Source organism: Arvicanthis niloticus, chromosome 22 (assembly GCF_011762505.2).
Source record: "Arvicanthis niloticus isolate mArvNil1 chromosome 22, mArvNil1.pat.X, whole genome shotgun sequence".
NCBI lineage: Eukaryota > Metazoa > Chordata > Mammalia > Rodentia > Muridae > Arvicanthis > Arvicanthis niloticus.
The window spans coordinates 29,861,756-29,879,760 of NC_133429.1; the positions used below are offsets into that span (position 1 = coordinate 29,861,756).

At 38.6% G+C, this 18,005-nt stretch overlaps 1 protein-coding gene across 1 annotated transcript; it reads right to left on the reverse strand.

Annotated features, from left to right (window-relative positions):
* Positions 1-323: 323 nt before the first annotated feature.
* Myf6 (myogenic factor 6) lies at positions 324-2,749 on the reverse strand. The gene is made up of 3 exons (XM_076920156.1): positions 2,169-2,749; positions 1,777-1,867; positions 324-1,451 (listed from the first exon to the last, which is right to left on the reverse strand). The coding sequence occupies exons 1-3, from the start codon at positions 2,685-2,687 to the stop codon at positions 1,333-1,335; spliced, it is 729 nt and encodes a 242-aa protein (XP_076776271.1). The 5' UTR covers positions 2,688-2,749; the 3' UTR covers positions 324-1,332.
* Between the last annotated feature and the right edge of the window lie 15,256 nt (positions 2,750-18,005).

The window sequence follows — 18,005 nt, forward strand, 5'->3', positions numbered from 1 at the left end:
CCCTGAGGTTACAGGAAAAACAGAAGCGGCACACGTTGTAAAATCTTCATGGAGTAGAGCTCCTGGGGCTTCCGGCTCTCTCTGGGGCTTTGCTGTTTGGTCCAGTTAAGAGGTTTCATGTGTGTTGTTGTTGTTTTTTGCTACCAAGCATTTAACCCTTCTATCTATTGAAGCAGGCCGTCTTCACCCCTCCCCGCCCCCCTTCAAGGACGCCCACTCTTCTGCAAGAGACAGATTGCACATCTCTTTTATCTTTCTGTTTGGAAAATAAACTCAAACCAAAGAGCACTTGAAGATATTCCAGTCTGGGGGTGGCTAGTCTAGTTCAAGAAAATTGGCTATCAGGCCAGTATAGGTCCTGGATACTTTAGATCTACACTTGCAAACAGTCTGGAACACCAAGGAGAGAAAAAAAAAAAGTAAATTGGGCCGAATTAATTGGATATATTTTAGGGAAATGAACAAAGAAATCTTTTGGGGAAATTTGATTTTCATATATTTAAAATTAAATTTTAGAGGAAGCAAATCCCGCTCAGTTCACCAACCATAGAACAGTGTGGGAGAGAAAAAGAAAAAGCCACAGAAAGTAGAGAAGAGACACTTTCTGGATACTCCCCCCTACTAATGACAAGTGAGGAATCTATGTGGAAAATATGTGCCCAGTTTAATTGAGATTACGGCCCCAAAACTCATTTTCCTCACTATAAATTACGCTGAAAGAAGATGTCCAAATAAGTGGTCACACGTATTAGCTAAATTAAAATATGGCTATTCTTTAGTTTTGCACACATGTCTTTATGGTCTTTCCAGTTAAATCAAATTAAGGCCACCTTTGTACATGTAGAAACATATTAATATTTTAATATTACAATATCAGGATCTTCACACATTTTATATACAACGCTTAATTCCACATTTAAAATATATCCTTTAGTTGTACATAAAAACAAAAGTACTAAGACTATTTACAAAAGTACCTTAAATACTATTAGGATTAAACGTTCCCACTTTGATTTAGACAGGAATGAACTTCGTTTGCAACTGACGGGAAAGGGTCACGTGATCGTAGTAAAAATTAATCTGTTATAAAAACCAGCCAAACTAAAAACAAATTTAAGGTTCTAGAGCTAAGCCACTAGCAGTTTATCATAATAAAATAATACTATTTATCATAATAAAAGCCCCAAGGCGAAGGACTTTTACTTGAAGTTTCTTTTTTAATACTAAGTCTCTTGCCTTTCATAAACTCTGGGGTCTGTGAGACCTAATCTAAATGATTAGGCTGAAAGGGGTTTTCCTGCTGAGTGAAGAATGTTCCAAATGCTGGCTGAGTTACTTCTCCACCACCTCCTCCACGCTGGGAAGTTTGCGTTCCTCCGAGGAAATACTGTCCACGATGGAAGAAAGGCGCTGGAGACTGCTGGAGGCTGACGCACCCACGCTTGCTCCTCCTGATCACAGAAAACAAACAGAGACCGTGCATGTAGCATCCCGCAGTGTGTCCCAAAGGAGGCCACCGAGGCCACGAGGGAGGACTGCATCCGAGAGGGGGGGCTGAGAGGCAGGGAGAGAGAGAGAGAGAGAGAGAGAGAGAGAGAGAGAGAGAGAGAGAGAGAGAGAGAGAGAGAGAGAGAGAGAGAGAGAGAGAGAGAGAGAGAACCTTTGGCCCTGCCTCTCTGAGCTCGCTTTGAGCTCTTTGTGCTCAGCCAGAGCATCCCTGTGCTGTGCTGAGCTTGATGTCTCTAGTACAGCCCAGTGCCCTTTCTTTTACGTTACCTTCCTTTGCAGTTATCTCGAGGCCCCTGGAATGATCCGAAACACTTGGCCACTGGGGGCTGCAGGTGCGCAGGAAATCCGCACCCTCAAGCTGGAAGGAAAACCAAAGCAACAGATTAGGAAAGAAACAAATACTGGGGGTGGGAGAGGGGATGAGGGGAAGTGAGGGGTGGGAGGAGGAGGCTTGGGGGTGTCTCCTCTGCTTCCTTGGGCCAGACCGCATTTCCTGCTTAGAGCAGAGGCTCAGTCTTCTGGGGTCACAGGGGGTTCATTAGAGAGGGCAAGGGCCGGGCAAGAAAGCGGGTAGGCACCAGGCAGGTGGAGGTTATGGTCTCAGGAAGACGTTTAATAGGCCTTTTACGTTTCCCTGTCCTGGTAGTGTCTGGGCTTACAATTTCTTGCTTGGGTTTGTAGCTGTAGGGGTCCACCCCCAGCTCCTGCATTTTCTCTTGCTGATCCAGCCGGTGAAGCAGGTCCTGCAGACGCTCAATGTAGCTGATGGCGCTCCTCAGTATCTCCACCTTGGGCAGCCTCTGGTTGGGGTTGGCCACAGTCCGACGCTTCAGGGCCTCAAAGGCTTCGTTGATTTTCTTTAGCCTCCTCCTTTCGCGCAGGGTAGCTGCTTTCCTACGATCGGTAGGGGCAGATTTTCTCTTGCAAGTCTTGCAAGCCCAGATCAGACACTGGCCCGGGCAGTGGGGTGGCTGCAGGCCTGGGGGCGCCAGAACGTGTTCCTCTCCACTGCTGTCGCTCCCGGCTTCCTGGGGCATTTGGTCCTGGCAAGGGGATAGGGTACCATCACTCCCTGGATACAAAGGAGAGCCCTCTGCCACTTCTAATGGCTGAAGAGTCACATTTTCTCCATCTAAGTAGAAGAAATAGGAGCCAGTTTCAAAAAGGTCCATCATCATGTTCTCCTCCTTGGCCTCTGACTGATCTGAACTGGGTGATGGACTCAAAAACCCAGAGGAGCCACCCAGATGGCATTTAATTAGTGCGGTGACATAAGTCGACCCAGCTTTATATATAGTAGCTACTGAAACTCAATCCAACTTCTAGCTGTCATGGAGCATCAGTCTCCCAAAGTGATTACAGCTAGCACTCCCTAGAACATCTAGTTTGAAAGAAAGCGGAGACATGTCACCTCTGAGAGTGAATACGACAGTCTATAAGACAAACAGGTTAAAACAAAATACACACAAAGAGTCTCAGCACCGAAAGCCTTCGGTGCTTCCATTTTGGACAGTTTAGACACTAACCTGCTAACCAGGCAACTTCAAAAACAACTGGGGATTAACACTGCCCTGCTCCCCTCCCTCCAGAGTTCAACTGAATTCTAAGTATAGACTCATGATGAGAGATTTCATAGGCAATAGCCATTGCTCCAAAATAGCCTCATTAATATTTCCAGTGTGGTTCGGCTCTTTTCTCTGTTCGGCCTGTCAAAAAAAAAACCCCGATGCTATCCCTGTGATTAAAACCATTACCAGTCCTTCAAAGGTTACATATGACTTTCAGGCCTCAGCCTCAATAGAAGCAGGTAAATGATCTCTTTCCTCTCTTTTACTACATCTGTAAGATGATGTGGGAGTTGGGGAGTGGGTGAAGGGTGCTCACACCCCATGCTATTGTATGCAGTGACTCGGGATTCTTTCAGAGTGACTTTCCTTGGCTACCTGTTATTTTAGAGAGTGCAATTAAAATATGAATTCTGCTTCTTTTTCCAGTTGGAGCAATAGCATATAAAGGTAGGACTGAGATACAAGAAGGAACATAAACATGGAACAAGCCCCGAAAATAGCTGAGGTTAAACACAAGACGCACAACAGTTTCTTGATATTGCAAACATACCTTGAAATAACAAAAGGTTCTGCACCATTTTTTTTTTAATTCACATTCTAGCTATCCCTGGACTCCACCGAAGTTGGTTGCTTGGGATTCAGATGGGTAAGACACCAAGGCACATGTAATGAAACAAATGTTCTTTATTGTATGGTGTCCACAGTCCAACATATACCCATGTCGTTCCTAATGCAAAAAGGGAATAGAGAGGGCTTCCAGATTTCAAAAAACTCTCTTTCAGTCCTAGCTGGGTTGAGCTCTATTTCTGTGCCTATGGATAAGTACAATCTAATTACTTCAAGATGATAGTGGTTGTTTTATCGAGTGTGAGTTAAAGGTTCAATAAAATATTATCACAATATGACTTATGTAGCATGTAGCTGTGCAGAGAACATTAGTTATCGTGTATAACATAAAAACTGTGTTGGAACTAAGCTTTTCAAGGCAAATAAACTACAGTTGGTGTTCCCCCCTTCTCTCTGTTTGGCTATTCTCTTCTCCCCTAAATGTTTGTTCCTCTTTCTTTGATTTTCAATCCTTCGTGAGAATTCTGGAGGGAGTTCTTCCACTACCAACAATAAGTAGCTTTTGATAAGAATAAGTAGCTTTTTTTAAAAAAAAATAAAATAAAAGTCACACTTTATAGTAGCTACCTTTTAAAGTGGGTACCTTTATTTTTATTTATTCTACCTCATGTTGGGTTATGTTTCCTGTGGCTTCCCTTTTCAAAAACTAAACTAAATTAATAAAACAGTAAAAGCCATGCAAAAATCACTTTCATATCATTTAGGAGTCAGTTAAAAAGTTAACCCAAGATGCTTTATTTAGTCCTTCTCAACATCCATTGAGAGCTGAATTTTGAGCAATTTGGGCCAGTTTTGTATATTTGTTCTTGTGTAGCTGTGTAGTTCCTTATCAAGACAGAGAATCATCATTACACTCTGCAGTGGTAGAAATCACTAGAAAGAGGAAGGAGAATGTAATTATTATTGTGTTATTTCCTGTGATTTCCACTAGCTACCTGGTCACTGAGATTAAGGCTGTAGACTGAATGCTTCTGCAACTCAGAGTCCAACCTAGCTTTTCTTATGGGGTATGAACTTTTGTTTTTAGCTACGTGCTATGCTGTCTCATACATAGAAGACAACTTGAAAAGTCAACTTTTGAAGAGGGGAATCATATAGCATTGTTACTCAAATAATTACAATGGTCTCCTGCTCCCTCTTCTCATAATTCTGATAACTTTATCTCTTCTTATGGAATTTATATCCCAGAATAATTAATTACTCCAACAAAGGGACAGGAGCAGAAGAGAGAAGGCAAAAAATGGCCAAAGAAACTGGAGTGGGGGAAAACCTGAAAGACATTTACCCAAACATAACATCTCAATTTCTCATAGCCTGTCCTTAGGTTTGTATAAGGGTAGGAAAAAAATGACTCCATTTTTGGTTTATTATTAAAAAAAAATGGAACTTTTAAAATTGTGACATCACTTCTAAAATGCAGCAACTTTGAGTATGGGAAGGGAAGAGCTTGACCAGTAGGCACTGAATTAAAACAGTGTCCGGATCCCTCTTCTCATAACTCTAATAATGCTGTCTCTTCTTGTGGAATTTAAATCCAGAATAATTAATTACTTTGACAAAGGAACAAGAAGTCCTGGTGTGCAACGGCATGAACTGGAGACCACAGAAAACAATGAGGCAGGTGTGTCAAACAGTTAGAAGAGTCTAGGGAGACAGCTCAGAGGGGACACTACCAGCCTTGTGAAATGAAGTCCTGAGTTCAGATTATGTAAAATGCTGAGCAGGCTGATACATTCCTGTAAGTAAACCTGGCAAGGGAGAAGATGGAGACAAGAGGTTCTTTGGGGGTTGGTGACCCACCAGTGGAAGCAGAAAAAGAGATCAGGGGTCTTTAGGATCAGAGAGTGAGGTTCTGTCAACAAACAAAGGAGGGGAATATAGAAATAAAATATCTGAAGTTGACTTTAGCCTATGTATACATGCATGCAGATGCATACAGTTGAAGAAGTTTTTAACATGAAGAAATGTTGAATGTTTAAGAGGATAGGTTAAACTTCATTTGAATGTTATAGAACCTGTATTTATACCAAAACACATCACATCACACATATGCACTCATATAAAGATGTAGCATGGTACATAAAGTATTTTTATTACTGACATTAATAGAGAAACAAGACAAAAACTTGAGTCACTAGTAAAGAATTTCAAAGCGTGGTCTGAAGAAGGCCTCACTAAGGTAAAGGAATTTCTAGAATCTGCTATCTCTAAGCTGTATGAACTGGATGTTATACATTAAAAACCTACTAAAGACTATGGAAACTCTCACTTTATTCTGTATATTCTATAGCCAGTATAGATATAGGAAAAAAGATTCTAAATTATAAATAGAAAAGATTCAGGAAGGTGATGAATAGGTGCAAAGGGTGGCTTTTCTTCCAGTCAAGTTAAGCCTTTTCTTACTGAATTATTCTCTGCTAAATTGTAAAAGTGTCTTCCCACCATGTGGCTGAACTTCTGTAGTCCAATAAAATAGTATCAGTGTTCTCCTGGACATAAGGAGATTTCTATTTTTGCTTCTTACTTTATTCACAATTATTTGTTTATTCGTTTGTTTGTTGTTTTGGAAGTTGTAGATGGAAAAGGGGGCCTAAGAATAAGGAAATTCTAGCATGAGCAATAACTGTCCTTTCAGATTAGCTTAGTGGGAAAATCTGCACTGATTCCAAACAACTAAGTAGTGTTTGGAACGCAAATTGTTTACAAAATGTGAGAGGCTTGTAATTGCGATTATATCTCCATAGAACATGAGGGAGATACAGATGTTAGCAACTAGTTAGGTAGGTTGGTGTAAAGTCAAAGTATCCCATTTTAAATAGCTAAACTGTGTCTCTTAAAAAAATTGGAGCACATAAATAGTAATAAGAATTAGCAACCACCTCAAAGATTCCAGAGTGCATTCATCATAAAATGTTACAGTAGGTAAATTGTAGAACAGTTTATGCTGTCGTTTGTCATTCATGATTATCTTCAAATGTATTTCTTTTGGTCATTGTCCTTCAAAAGCTTGAATGTGTCTGATTCTTGTCTAAGAAAAAGGAGAAGGAAGAAAAAGTCTATGGATAATGTGGTAAGCAGCAGATTCTAACGATGTGCCTTTAAGAAAGTCAAGTATCGTGGTAAGAGGGAACAGAATCTTTGGAGCAAGACATTCTTAGGACTCCCAAGTCTTAGTTTTTGCTGTTGTTGGATTGTTTTTTTTTTTTCTTTAAGAGACTTAATGGTATACTGGATACATATCTCATAAGTTTAGTGTTAGCATTTGACATTAAATAACATATTGTACTCACACTGTGTACATAATGTACACTTCTTACTCAGGAACTATCCAGTCCCGATTCATGAGGCGTTAATGAAGCAAATCATGCTCCTCCTACCAAATAAAACCTTGCACAGAACACATTTAAGATAGATTTTGAGCTTTGTTTTAAAGATATCAAAGTGAAAGTGTTATAAGTAACAAATTTCAATTTACTGGGGACAGTAACAGTGACAGTAAAACACACAAAAATGAAGGAGAATGCAATCCTTTCAGGGTATGCAACAATAAAGAATCTCAGAGCAGAAAATCTGAGAAGGAATGACTTAGAGACAAAAATTTTAAGATGTTAAGTTGATATTTCTGGGAAGAGCTGGGGTTTTTGGAAAACCGTGTTTTGGGATAGCAGTGAATGTAGGAAGAAGTTCAAAGAAGAGACTGCCACAGAGAATGGATGAAGAGATAGTTAAAGAAGGTTCTGTGGGCTATCACTTGGGTTTGGGGCTACATTCTTATGTAACTGGATCCGAAGAAACTATTAGCTGAGAGGGCGGAGCTCGGGGCTAGCGATGAAGTGAAATGAAAGGAAACGGGTAGAAGAGAGCAGAAACGTGGACAGATTGTAAGACGAGTCGGCAGATACTTGGATGAGTGGCCCTAGGGAAGAAAAGGACAAGAGCAGCCTGCGAGTAAAAGGCAAACCGCAGAAGCAGCCTTGCCTCAAACTTGTGGACACTGAGAAACATGAACCCCAGACACTCAGGGCTTACTTAAGCTGCCAGCAATGTGGGCTCAGAGATTCCCAAACAGGACGGTAAAAATAGTGCTGCAGTTAAGCTGAGAGAACATTTGAGTCACTTCTGGGGACGTGGGGGAAGGGCCTCTACCAAGCAGAGGAGAGGAAAGTTGTGAAAATCCAATGCTCTAGGCTCTCAAAGTGATGCAAAGAAATGGGGTAGTCCCTAGACAGGGGGCACTTTGGTCGTGAAGCCCAGAGGAAGGGGCCCTCCCGGAAGCTGTTCTCTAGGTCTTTCATGAAACACTCCGCTCCTTGCTCTCATCACCCTTAACACGTGCTCCTACATGCCAGTGTTTATGCACCAACCCTCACGATGCTGCCTGTCTCTTCCTTTGGAGGCATGGTTTTTCAGGAAGATGATAGGTGACTTATCTCTGAGAAACACTCATTCTCCTTGCACCTGTATTTCTGAATTTAAGATTAAAACTCTGTGAACCATCGGCGTTTTTCCAGGCTAAGTATTCCTTTTGGGTGAGTAACAGATCAATGTAGGATTGCTTAGCTCTAAGCAGGTGCTTAGGATTCCTGATGGAAACCTCTGTAACTGGGACTGTCTTGGAGCCACCAGAACAAACTGGTTGTATGTCCAGAAAAACGCTACGGATATTTCCATGTGTGTCTTCATTTAGGAGAATAATGTATACAGTGCACGATACACAAAGAAAGCTTTTCCTTTAATAATTACTGTGGATTGCAAATGTGAAGTTTGGTATTAAAGGGGGAAGTTTTGGGGGCTTCATTTGGCCTTGAACAAGCAAGATAATTTCTCTTAAGTTTCATTTAGCTAGATCTTAAAATGATAACATCACTTCATAAGATTGTTCCAAAGATTAAGAGAATTTCATCAAAACAACTATACAGTGTCAAACACATAGTAAGGTGATTATAATTAGTGTTGCATTATGTAGCCTCCAATTAGAAAGGACAAAATAAATCTATCATCCAAATAAATTCTCTGAACAGAATTTTGTTTGCTTTTATGTGCAAATTTTATGCTACATAATTTTTATTTAACTATATTGTTTTAAAGTATTACATAAATACTTTTGCACATTGCTGCTTGTGGTTAATAATTAAAATGTGTAAGATGTATAGAGTTTCTAGGTTGCTTATGTCTTTTAAATACATGAATTATGATATTTACAATATCCAGGTTATAGAGATGCCTGGAGTTACTATCATGCTAAGATAAGCAGATGTCTCTGGTATAGAATGGTTATCCAAGTATTTTGTTACTGCCCCCCAACTGGCTTCTTATGACATATTGCCCAATTTGGTTGGAGCTTGAATGCCAGTGTCAGAGCCTACCGTGACAAATAGTCACCACTGTACAAACACACTATTCCATAAAGCTTCACTACCAGTTCAGGAAATAGTTGCTTAACCATTTATTCATATTTTCATCTCCCATTGCTTTAAGAAAGCAAGATATTTTAGGGAATGGGCACTATGCATTAGTTTTTAGGTAAATGTTTTTTAAAATATGAATGCATATACAAAGTTTAATTCTATACAATCTGGAAATTTGTGTAGACATCAAATGGTCAGCACATCACATTCATCACAAAAGTGACAAGATCTCTGATTTCATGATTAGTTCTAGATATTTAGGTGTTAGAAAAGTTTTGCTGTATAGATTCACAATATTAGCATGATATTTTGTTATATCACTGAAACGGTTTCATTGATGTTTTTATTTTCTTGTAATTAAGAAGAATCTATCTTGAGACTTAAATAACTTAGTGCAAGGTTTGAAAGTTGCTGCTTTAAAGACAGTAGAATGGAAAGCAATAACACATGCACATATTTATATCTTGTAAAGTATCTATTATTTAACTCTGAAGAAATACGAGTCACAGGACTTGTATTGAAGTGTTTTCAACAACTGTCTCAAGGCACAATGTTTATTTCATCATTTCTAAGTCTACTTAAAATACAATATTTTAAAACATTGTCAATCAGAACAGACAGAGATGGGAAAGTACAGCACATTGAAGATGGAAGGGAATGTGATGTCAGTGTTATCAAGTCTGGAGTCATGGGGTATGTGCCTATATTCTCTTCCCCATCACTCAGGCCTATTTATAGAAACCATAGGGACAGGGCTGGGGATGAGTAGTGGGTCCTAGTAGATAGGAAGTGTATAAATCCAGATACAAGGATGCTCTGAACATCTGACCAAAAGCTACAGATTACCTAGAGGGACATCTTTCTCAATTGAGTGTAGCATGCTTTCAGGATATCATGATCCTTTTCAATTATTGAGATGTCAAAATTCAAATGTGGTCAATGGCTATAAAGAAAAGCAGAAAGCAGATGAAAAATTCCAAAAAGCCCATGCAATATCCATCACCTCTAGAGAGTCTGCTCCTTACAGTCTGTACCATTCTGCAAGAAGGTTCTCTAGATCTTTCCAAGGAGTAGCTTAACTTTAGAAGGTGCCCATATGTAGGAGGAGCTAAGGTGGGAGGAGTAAGGAGAGGAAGAGGAGGAGTAAAGGAGAGGAAGAGAAGAATAAGGAAGAGGATGAGCTAAGAGACAGACAGAACTAGAGAGGCGAACATGGAGGTGGATGTTCACATTTCTCGGCCAGTCAAAGGTAGTTGGTATATCTAGGTTGGGTATTGGTTTACACTTCGGATTGTAAGGGCATCTTGTTATTGATCATTACCAAATATATAAGCCTTTGGATAATAGTCTGGGCAATGCCCAGCCTTGCCGAGACAGCGTGGAAGATTGGTAGAGCCATCTCCCACACTGGCATCTCGTGTGTGGCAGGGCTGGTGTTTCTAGCTGGCTGTTTCTAGCTGCAGTGAGCACACATGAGTGGCCATGTGGCTGAGCTAGGCAGAGCTGCTGCAGATTAGATAGTCGGCTTCACCGGTGGCCGCCTTTTTAAAATAATTACTACAACACCCATAACTTTGGTAAAACTCAAAGAATGTTAACTGCAGTTCAACTACATGTACATATTTGGTTTATGAACAGGATTCCACTGAGTTAAACAAAGCACGCCATGTGAGTCACTCCTAAGAACCTTACCTACAAATTCCTTTCATGCCTTCCCTTTCATAGAGTGCCTTCTGCTTCATACGTTATCTTTCAAGAATGATATGGAGTGTATTTCAAAGTATCAGCTAGACTTAGTCATCACTTTTTTTATCAGATTTAATAATCAAGAAAAAAGAGAAAAAAACACCTTTTCATAATCTGATTGTTATTTTTGTAGTAGTTGACAGAATAGAGAGAATTAAAAAGCTAAAACCTAAAATAACATTAGTCCTATTTCTAAGTCACTTAAAAATAGTCCAGTTTAGGTCTTTACTTTCTCACAGGAGGCAGATGCATTGCCTTAAAGCCACGAAGCCTGAGGGCAGAAACAACAACAACAACAACACAACAAATCAAGGTATTGGTGTGCTCATAACAAACTTTTTGTTTCTATGTAAATCAGCACAGACTGTGAGGAGCAGAATCTCTAGATATGATGGATATTCAGTAAAGTAAGGTGTGTTTCCTACAATCAGGAATTCTTTCAATGTGATTACCTCAACTCTTCTTGTTTTCAAATTCTCTTGGAATTGACACCAACTTTCCACATTGATACTTACCAAAAATTTCCTTTTAATGAGACTATTTTCTTCTCTCAGCTGTTGAGGCAATTTAAGGTTTTACAAACTCTTTGATAGGGTTCTTTGTTGAAGATTCTTTTGCCTTCAGCAACTACATACAACAGTCTGTCTTTAGAGTCATTAGCAAAGTTTACCTCTAGTTCCACCCCATTTCTCTACTAATGGGAAAGTTGGATTAACCTCTTAAAAGGTGAACAGAGCTAACTCTGGTAGTTCTCTGGATGAGAAGTCATCACTTACGAGAACAGTAGATCCATGCAAGAGGTTCATTTCTTCATTTTCCTGTTGCCATCTGCATGCCTGGCCCGAGTGCATCCAAGAGATCTCTGATTACAGTTTGTTCCCAGATTTGATTACTTCATTTGGAAACACAAGTCTGTGCAAGTGAGACCTTTTCACAGCTATTGCTAGGAGTACAAGCAGATCCCAGGCAGGAGTCTAAGGATCTTATTCCTTGTAAAAGATGGCCAGTGTCACTAGGTGTTATTTGAAATCATAACATACCCCTCTTTTTAAAGGATAATCAGTATTTAATAATGACTACAGTTGCATACAGTATTTGGTAATGAAATAAAGTCACACAATCAAGTAGCTGGCCTTTCCCATGACACAACAAGCATTTGTCTCTTCAGTTTTTGTTTTCAGTTACCAAGACTCATTACTTCACAAAGAAGGAATGCAAGAATACAGCATTGCTTTGCACTTTATCAATTTGTGCTGCTATTCCTGGAAAAGTTCACATTTTGAGCGTTGCCAAAAAGCAGCAATTATTTTATGGTTGGAATACTAAAAAGGGGTTGCAATTGTGATGTGTGACTGTTCTGACATTCTTTTACCATTTGGTTCGGATAAATTAATATAGCTTAGTTTTTCAGAATATTGGCTTCAATAGAATAACACCAAGAATATATTCTGCCTTAAAAAAAGGAGCTCCGTTCTTTCCAGATATCAAAAGTTTACTCTTACATATATGATTCTAACTAGACTTCTCATATTTTAAAACTGCATTTTTACCTCTTTGAGGATTTGGCATTTTTAATATTTTTTTAAAACCTTAATAACAGATTTTTTCTTGTGTCTGATCCACATCAATTCACCAAAAATACTTGTTTTTGTTGTTGTTCGTTTTTCTTCTGATTAAGGAAATTACAGCTTTTTCAATGGAATAAGTATGTTTTGAAGATTAAAGTCATGATTAGAATCATCATGAGGTTATATGTTATTACTTCTAGGCTATTTTTTGTCAGGTTGTGTTAGCTAAAGCATTTTACAGTTTATAAATATGTTTTCATAATAAGAACCTTAACGTGAAGAAAAGTAAAGTATGCTAGTAGAAGATTTTATAAGGTTAGCATGATTTTTTGTGAGGAAGCACAGATTTAAGTCTAGCTTCAGAAGTGGGCAGCAGGACTGTGTTGGGATTCAGGGGTTTTGCATGATCTATTAGAGTAAAAACAGTAATACAGACAGAAACAAAGAAAGGAAGAAGGAGAAAGAAGAGGAAGAGGAGGATGAAGAAGAGGAAGAGGAGGAAGAGAAGGAAGAAGAGGAGGAAAAAGAGCAAGAGGATGATGAGGAGGAAGAATAGGAGGAGGAAGAAGAGGATAATGATGATGAGGAGGAGGAGGAAGAGGAGGAGGAGGAGGAAGAGGAGGAGGAGGAGGAAGAGAGACTAGAAGGGGGAAAGTGGAGCTGTGAAGTCATTTTGAGTCCAAAATTGGCAATTAGGCTACTACCAAGATCAGCCCTTTACAAAATTGAAAGATTTCAAAAATCCAAACATAATTCTCAATTGATTTGAATATTCACTATGTTTGCTTTAACAGAAAACTGTTTTAGGATAAAGTATCCAACTTTTTTTGTTCTATCTATCATCTATCTACTATCTACTATCTATCTATCTATCTATCTATCTATCTATCTATCTATCTATCTATCTATCTCTCTTTCTCTCTATCTACCTGTATCTATCATCTATCTACTATCTATCTATCTATCTATCTATCTATCTATCTATCTATCTATCTATCTATCTATCTACTGTCTATCTATCTACTGTCCATCCATCTAACTACCATCTACCTATCTTTGATCTATGGTGATAAGGATTGAATCTAATGCCTCTAATATTGAGACAAATTGCAAGTAGGAAAGTTCTTTTAGATGGCTTGCCTTCTTGAACCAAATTTGGTAAAACAGTGAATCACAGAAAGCTGGAATATACTTGTTTGTTCCCACTCTAGAGTACACTTGAGGAAACGCAAGGGGACTCCTATGGGAGTGTGGACTACTATAGCTTACCCAGTTGTCTTACCTGTCTTCTCCCAGGGTTCATAGCAGTAACAGTTTCAGGCTCTATGGTTATTTATATTTTACCACTAACCAACCAGCATTCCATGCTTATTTGTTCACATTACCTATATAGGATAAGATGCATAGAATAATTCATTTAGATTGAAAGACTATTCAATCTAAAATTTACATGGCACAATCTTTGCAAGGAAATGAATGAGAGAGAATATTTCTCAAAATTTTGTTTTCTCCCAGATGAAGTATCAATATCACCTACTAAATGTCTATTTCTATTTTGTATTTGTTTCAATCTTATTGACAGTGTGACTTCAAAATTCATATCTAAATCATTGAAATACATAATGTATATTTACTGTCTTTGAAAAAATCTATAGTGTCTGTAAAAATCTATAGTGTAAATCTTCTTGGAACTTTTATGGAAATTACTAACTGAAAAGATATTTTATAATAAGATTTCTCTTTTGTTGCTAAAAAAAAAAAAAAAAAAAAAAAAAAAAAAAAAAAAAAAAGCTTTTGACAGAAGTGTGGCTGTTAAGGCTCAATTTCAGAATACCCGTTAGAGGTCAATGGAATGTTTATCAACTGCTTGTTCTAAAAGCATGGTGGTTTTTTTTTTTTTCTTTCTCTCATTTTTCCTCATCTCCCCCTCACTCCTGCTCACTTCTCTTTTTGTTGTTGTTGTTCCTTTGGTTGTTTTTGTTTGTTTGTTTGTTTTTATTGAGAGAGGGAATTCACGCTGTAGACCAGGCTGGCCCCAATCTCACAGAGATCTGCCTGCTTCTGCCTCCCAAGTGCTCTGCTGTCTATCTAGTGGTGGGTTTCTGGTCAGTCATCCAGCTCCTGAATTTTTTGTCTTCACTAATGTTCCTCCTCTCTGTATCATTATTTTGCTGGCAGAGCCCAGAACCCAGGATGTGTTGTTATTTTGTCCTCTCTCCAAAACACTCTCCAAGAGTCGACTTTGCTAACTCCCTACCTTCTGGGCCCCGTTGGCTCCTGAGGAAGAACATAATTCTACATGGGAAATCTTTATTTTTACCTCCTAGTGGGCTTCAATATTCATATTCACAAAGTCTTGGATTTATAGCCACAAAATATTTTAATAGATCTTAAGACAACTCAAAATTATTTTAATGGGCACATTTAACCTATGAGATAAGGGAAGAATTGTTCTACGAAGTTGTTATACAATTGTAAACAGGTATCAGTGACTTAAAAAAGTATTTTTAAAATTTCTCTGATCTGCAATTTTCTTCAATAATTATAGATAATTTTAGCCTTTTGTGTTTTATATTTTAGGTACTGTCTGTAAATCAACTTTACTCTTCTTGATAGATGGCTACTCCTGGTTGGACTGTATTTATTTTGCAGTCTGAATTATTTACACAGTTTTACAGTTTATTTATTTTTATCTTCTCAGTATGTAATATTTTTAAAGTAACTACTGGCAATTTTGCCTCTTGTCATTTCCGTTTATTATTGTATTGATTAGGTTAGCCATAAACCTAAATCTCTTGAGTACTCTAAATGTCTCAAGCACACTTAGATATTAATCTAAGTTTATTTATACATTCATTCTCTCACATTTATTTGATGCTCAGTCGTGAAGGATATGTGTATGTATCTATGTGCAAATATGCAAGTGTATAAAGATGCAGAAGGTGAGCAGATGGCGACCACTGCCAGGCTTCTCTGTATACTGAGAAAAGAGCTACCCCAAAGTCTAGCTGGTGGGCAGAGTCCTGCTCCCTGCTGACCCACTTCTGTGGCCCTGGCTTTACTTGGATCAGCACAGTGCCAGTTCTCCGACTCTCTTTAGCCTTGCTTCACCTGTCTGTTATGATACACTACCTCCTACCAAGTGCCTCTCAAGTGACCCGTTACCCTGGTTTGCCACCTGTTGCTCATTACTGTAATCTCTGGACCTAGTGTCAGCCTCTACGCATGTGCACACTGGCAGCTCATTCCAGACCTGCCTCTACGTCTCCAGCACCTGTCTAACATGCAGGGATATCTTGTTTGGGGATAACTTGACACTGCCTCATCCTGGTTTTGAGTCAAGCTTAGTTTTGACAAGAATGTTTTGAAGAGAAGATGCTAAATCCTCATTTATTTTTGTCTCTTTAAAATGTAAAGATAATGCGATTAAAAGAAAAATTGAATTGTATTTGGGCCACAGAGAATACATACAAATACATGTACATACACTGTCTTGCTTTTAATAAAATTTGTGTACTATGAATATTTTATAACACTTAAGAGTTTATCTGTTGGGGCTATAGAGATAGCTAAGCACTTAACAAGCACTGGGTGCTGTTGTAAAGGACCCAGGTTTCATTCCCAGTGTGCATATGGCAGCTAACAACCATATTGAAGTCTAGTCCCAGGAGATCCAACCTCTTTGGGCCTCTGCTGCTACTATGCACATGGAGTGTTGAGCCACACATGGAAGCAAAATACCTATACACATAAATAAATATGTAGTTAAAATATTTTTAAGAATATAGCTTTTGGTTTTGATGCGTCTACAATTTTGTCCAATGGGAAGTCACTCTTCTGATGTAAAACCAAGATCAAAACAACTCAGATCATTATGAAAATATAAATTGCCCAGTCCTTTTTGTCAGCTTCTGTTGCTTAAGGTTTTGGATAGTTTTGGTTTAATGCTAAACTGAACAAGTTTAAGTTCTTGTTTCTTAATCTGGTAACTGATAGATAAGAACGATGGATATAGTTCTAGATGTCAATTTCCCCAGCTTCTCACCCTTGTTTATCATTGATCCAGAAATGTTTTTCTCTCTGACCAAAAAGATACTTTTTTTTTTTAACATTCAAGTGTTCCTACAAAAGTTTGTAAACAGTCAGGCAAGTTGTTTCACTTATGCGAGAGTGAATTTTTAGCCGTATTTGTTTACACTCCTCTTTCTTATGTAATTATGTTGGATGCGACAAAGGTAAAACCACAAGAAACTTTTAGTTCATGATTACAAGAAGCAAACAGATGGAGAATAGTAAGTGAATAATTCCATCAGAGAAGAGTACAGAGAAAATGCCTCAAAGATTCTGAGAAACGTGAGAAAAATGTGGCAGTGGATTGCTGAATTGGGAATGTGAAGGGTATAGTTTAGCAAGCAACAGAAGGCCAGGACTTGTTACTCTAATTTAATGGTACCAACCTCTGTACCTCTCTGTTCATAAACCAATTTGACTTAAGTCTAGACCAGTGCTTCTCAACCTGGGGGTCGTATGACCCTTTCACAGGGGTCACCTAAGACTATTTGAAAACACAAATATTTACATTACAATTCATAACAGTAGCAAAATCATAGTTATGAAGTAGTAACAGAAACAATTTTAAGGTTGGGGAGTCACTACAACATGATGAACTGTATTAAAGGGCCACAGCATTACAGAGACTGAGAAGCACTGGCCACGTTTTTATGACTCACCTAATCCATAGTGGCTTCTCCTCCATCCCTCCTTCACCTTCTTCTTTTCCTCGTAGACCCCTTCTGACCTCAAGCCCAGGAATCCTAAACCCCACTTATGTCTCTTCTACCAGCTATTGGCTGTTTGCATCTTAATTTACCTGTCAGAAATAACTTGGGGGCAGGGTCACATAGTGTCATTTGAGTGTATGTGCACACCAGGTCTTGGGGGCCCATGCTTAGCATTACAATAGACAGCAAGATCAAACCTCAACAGCAGGCAATACCCAGGAGCATCTGTTTTGAGCATGAGTTTAGTGCTCATGTATATGTACTAAGTCCATGGTGGTAAGAACAAAGGTATGGTCACAAACATGGTAGTCTCAATGTAATACAGGAGAATATAGTGGAAAACATGGTTACCTGTGACCACGAGGCTTTATGAATCTGTAAAAGGCAAATAGCAGAACCTCATCATAAAAACTGTCACAAGATGAGTCAATTCTTATACAAGTTTTGGAAGTTTTCCTCGACTTGGTAGTGGTTCTGTAAGGTTACTTATGGCAATTAAAATCACAGCAGTGTGTTTTACATATAGATTCATATCCTCATTTAAGTACATTCCTTAAAAGTGTATAGCTTCTTTTTTAATAGACCAGGGCATTGATACTAATCTTCTTACTGTCCTTTAACTTTATGAGCAAGCTACAGTCTGATGAATATGTGTTTGTTGGAATCTAGTTTAGTAAATGTACCATCTTGGCTATGTAAACTCAGACGTTATAAATATTCTGTAGCCATCAAATGATCTCTTTGGAAAGTACTTGGACTCTGTCAAGTACTATATTAATATTTAGAGTATCAGTTGTT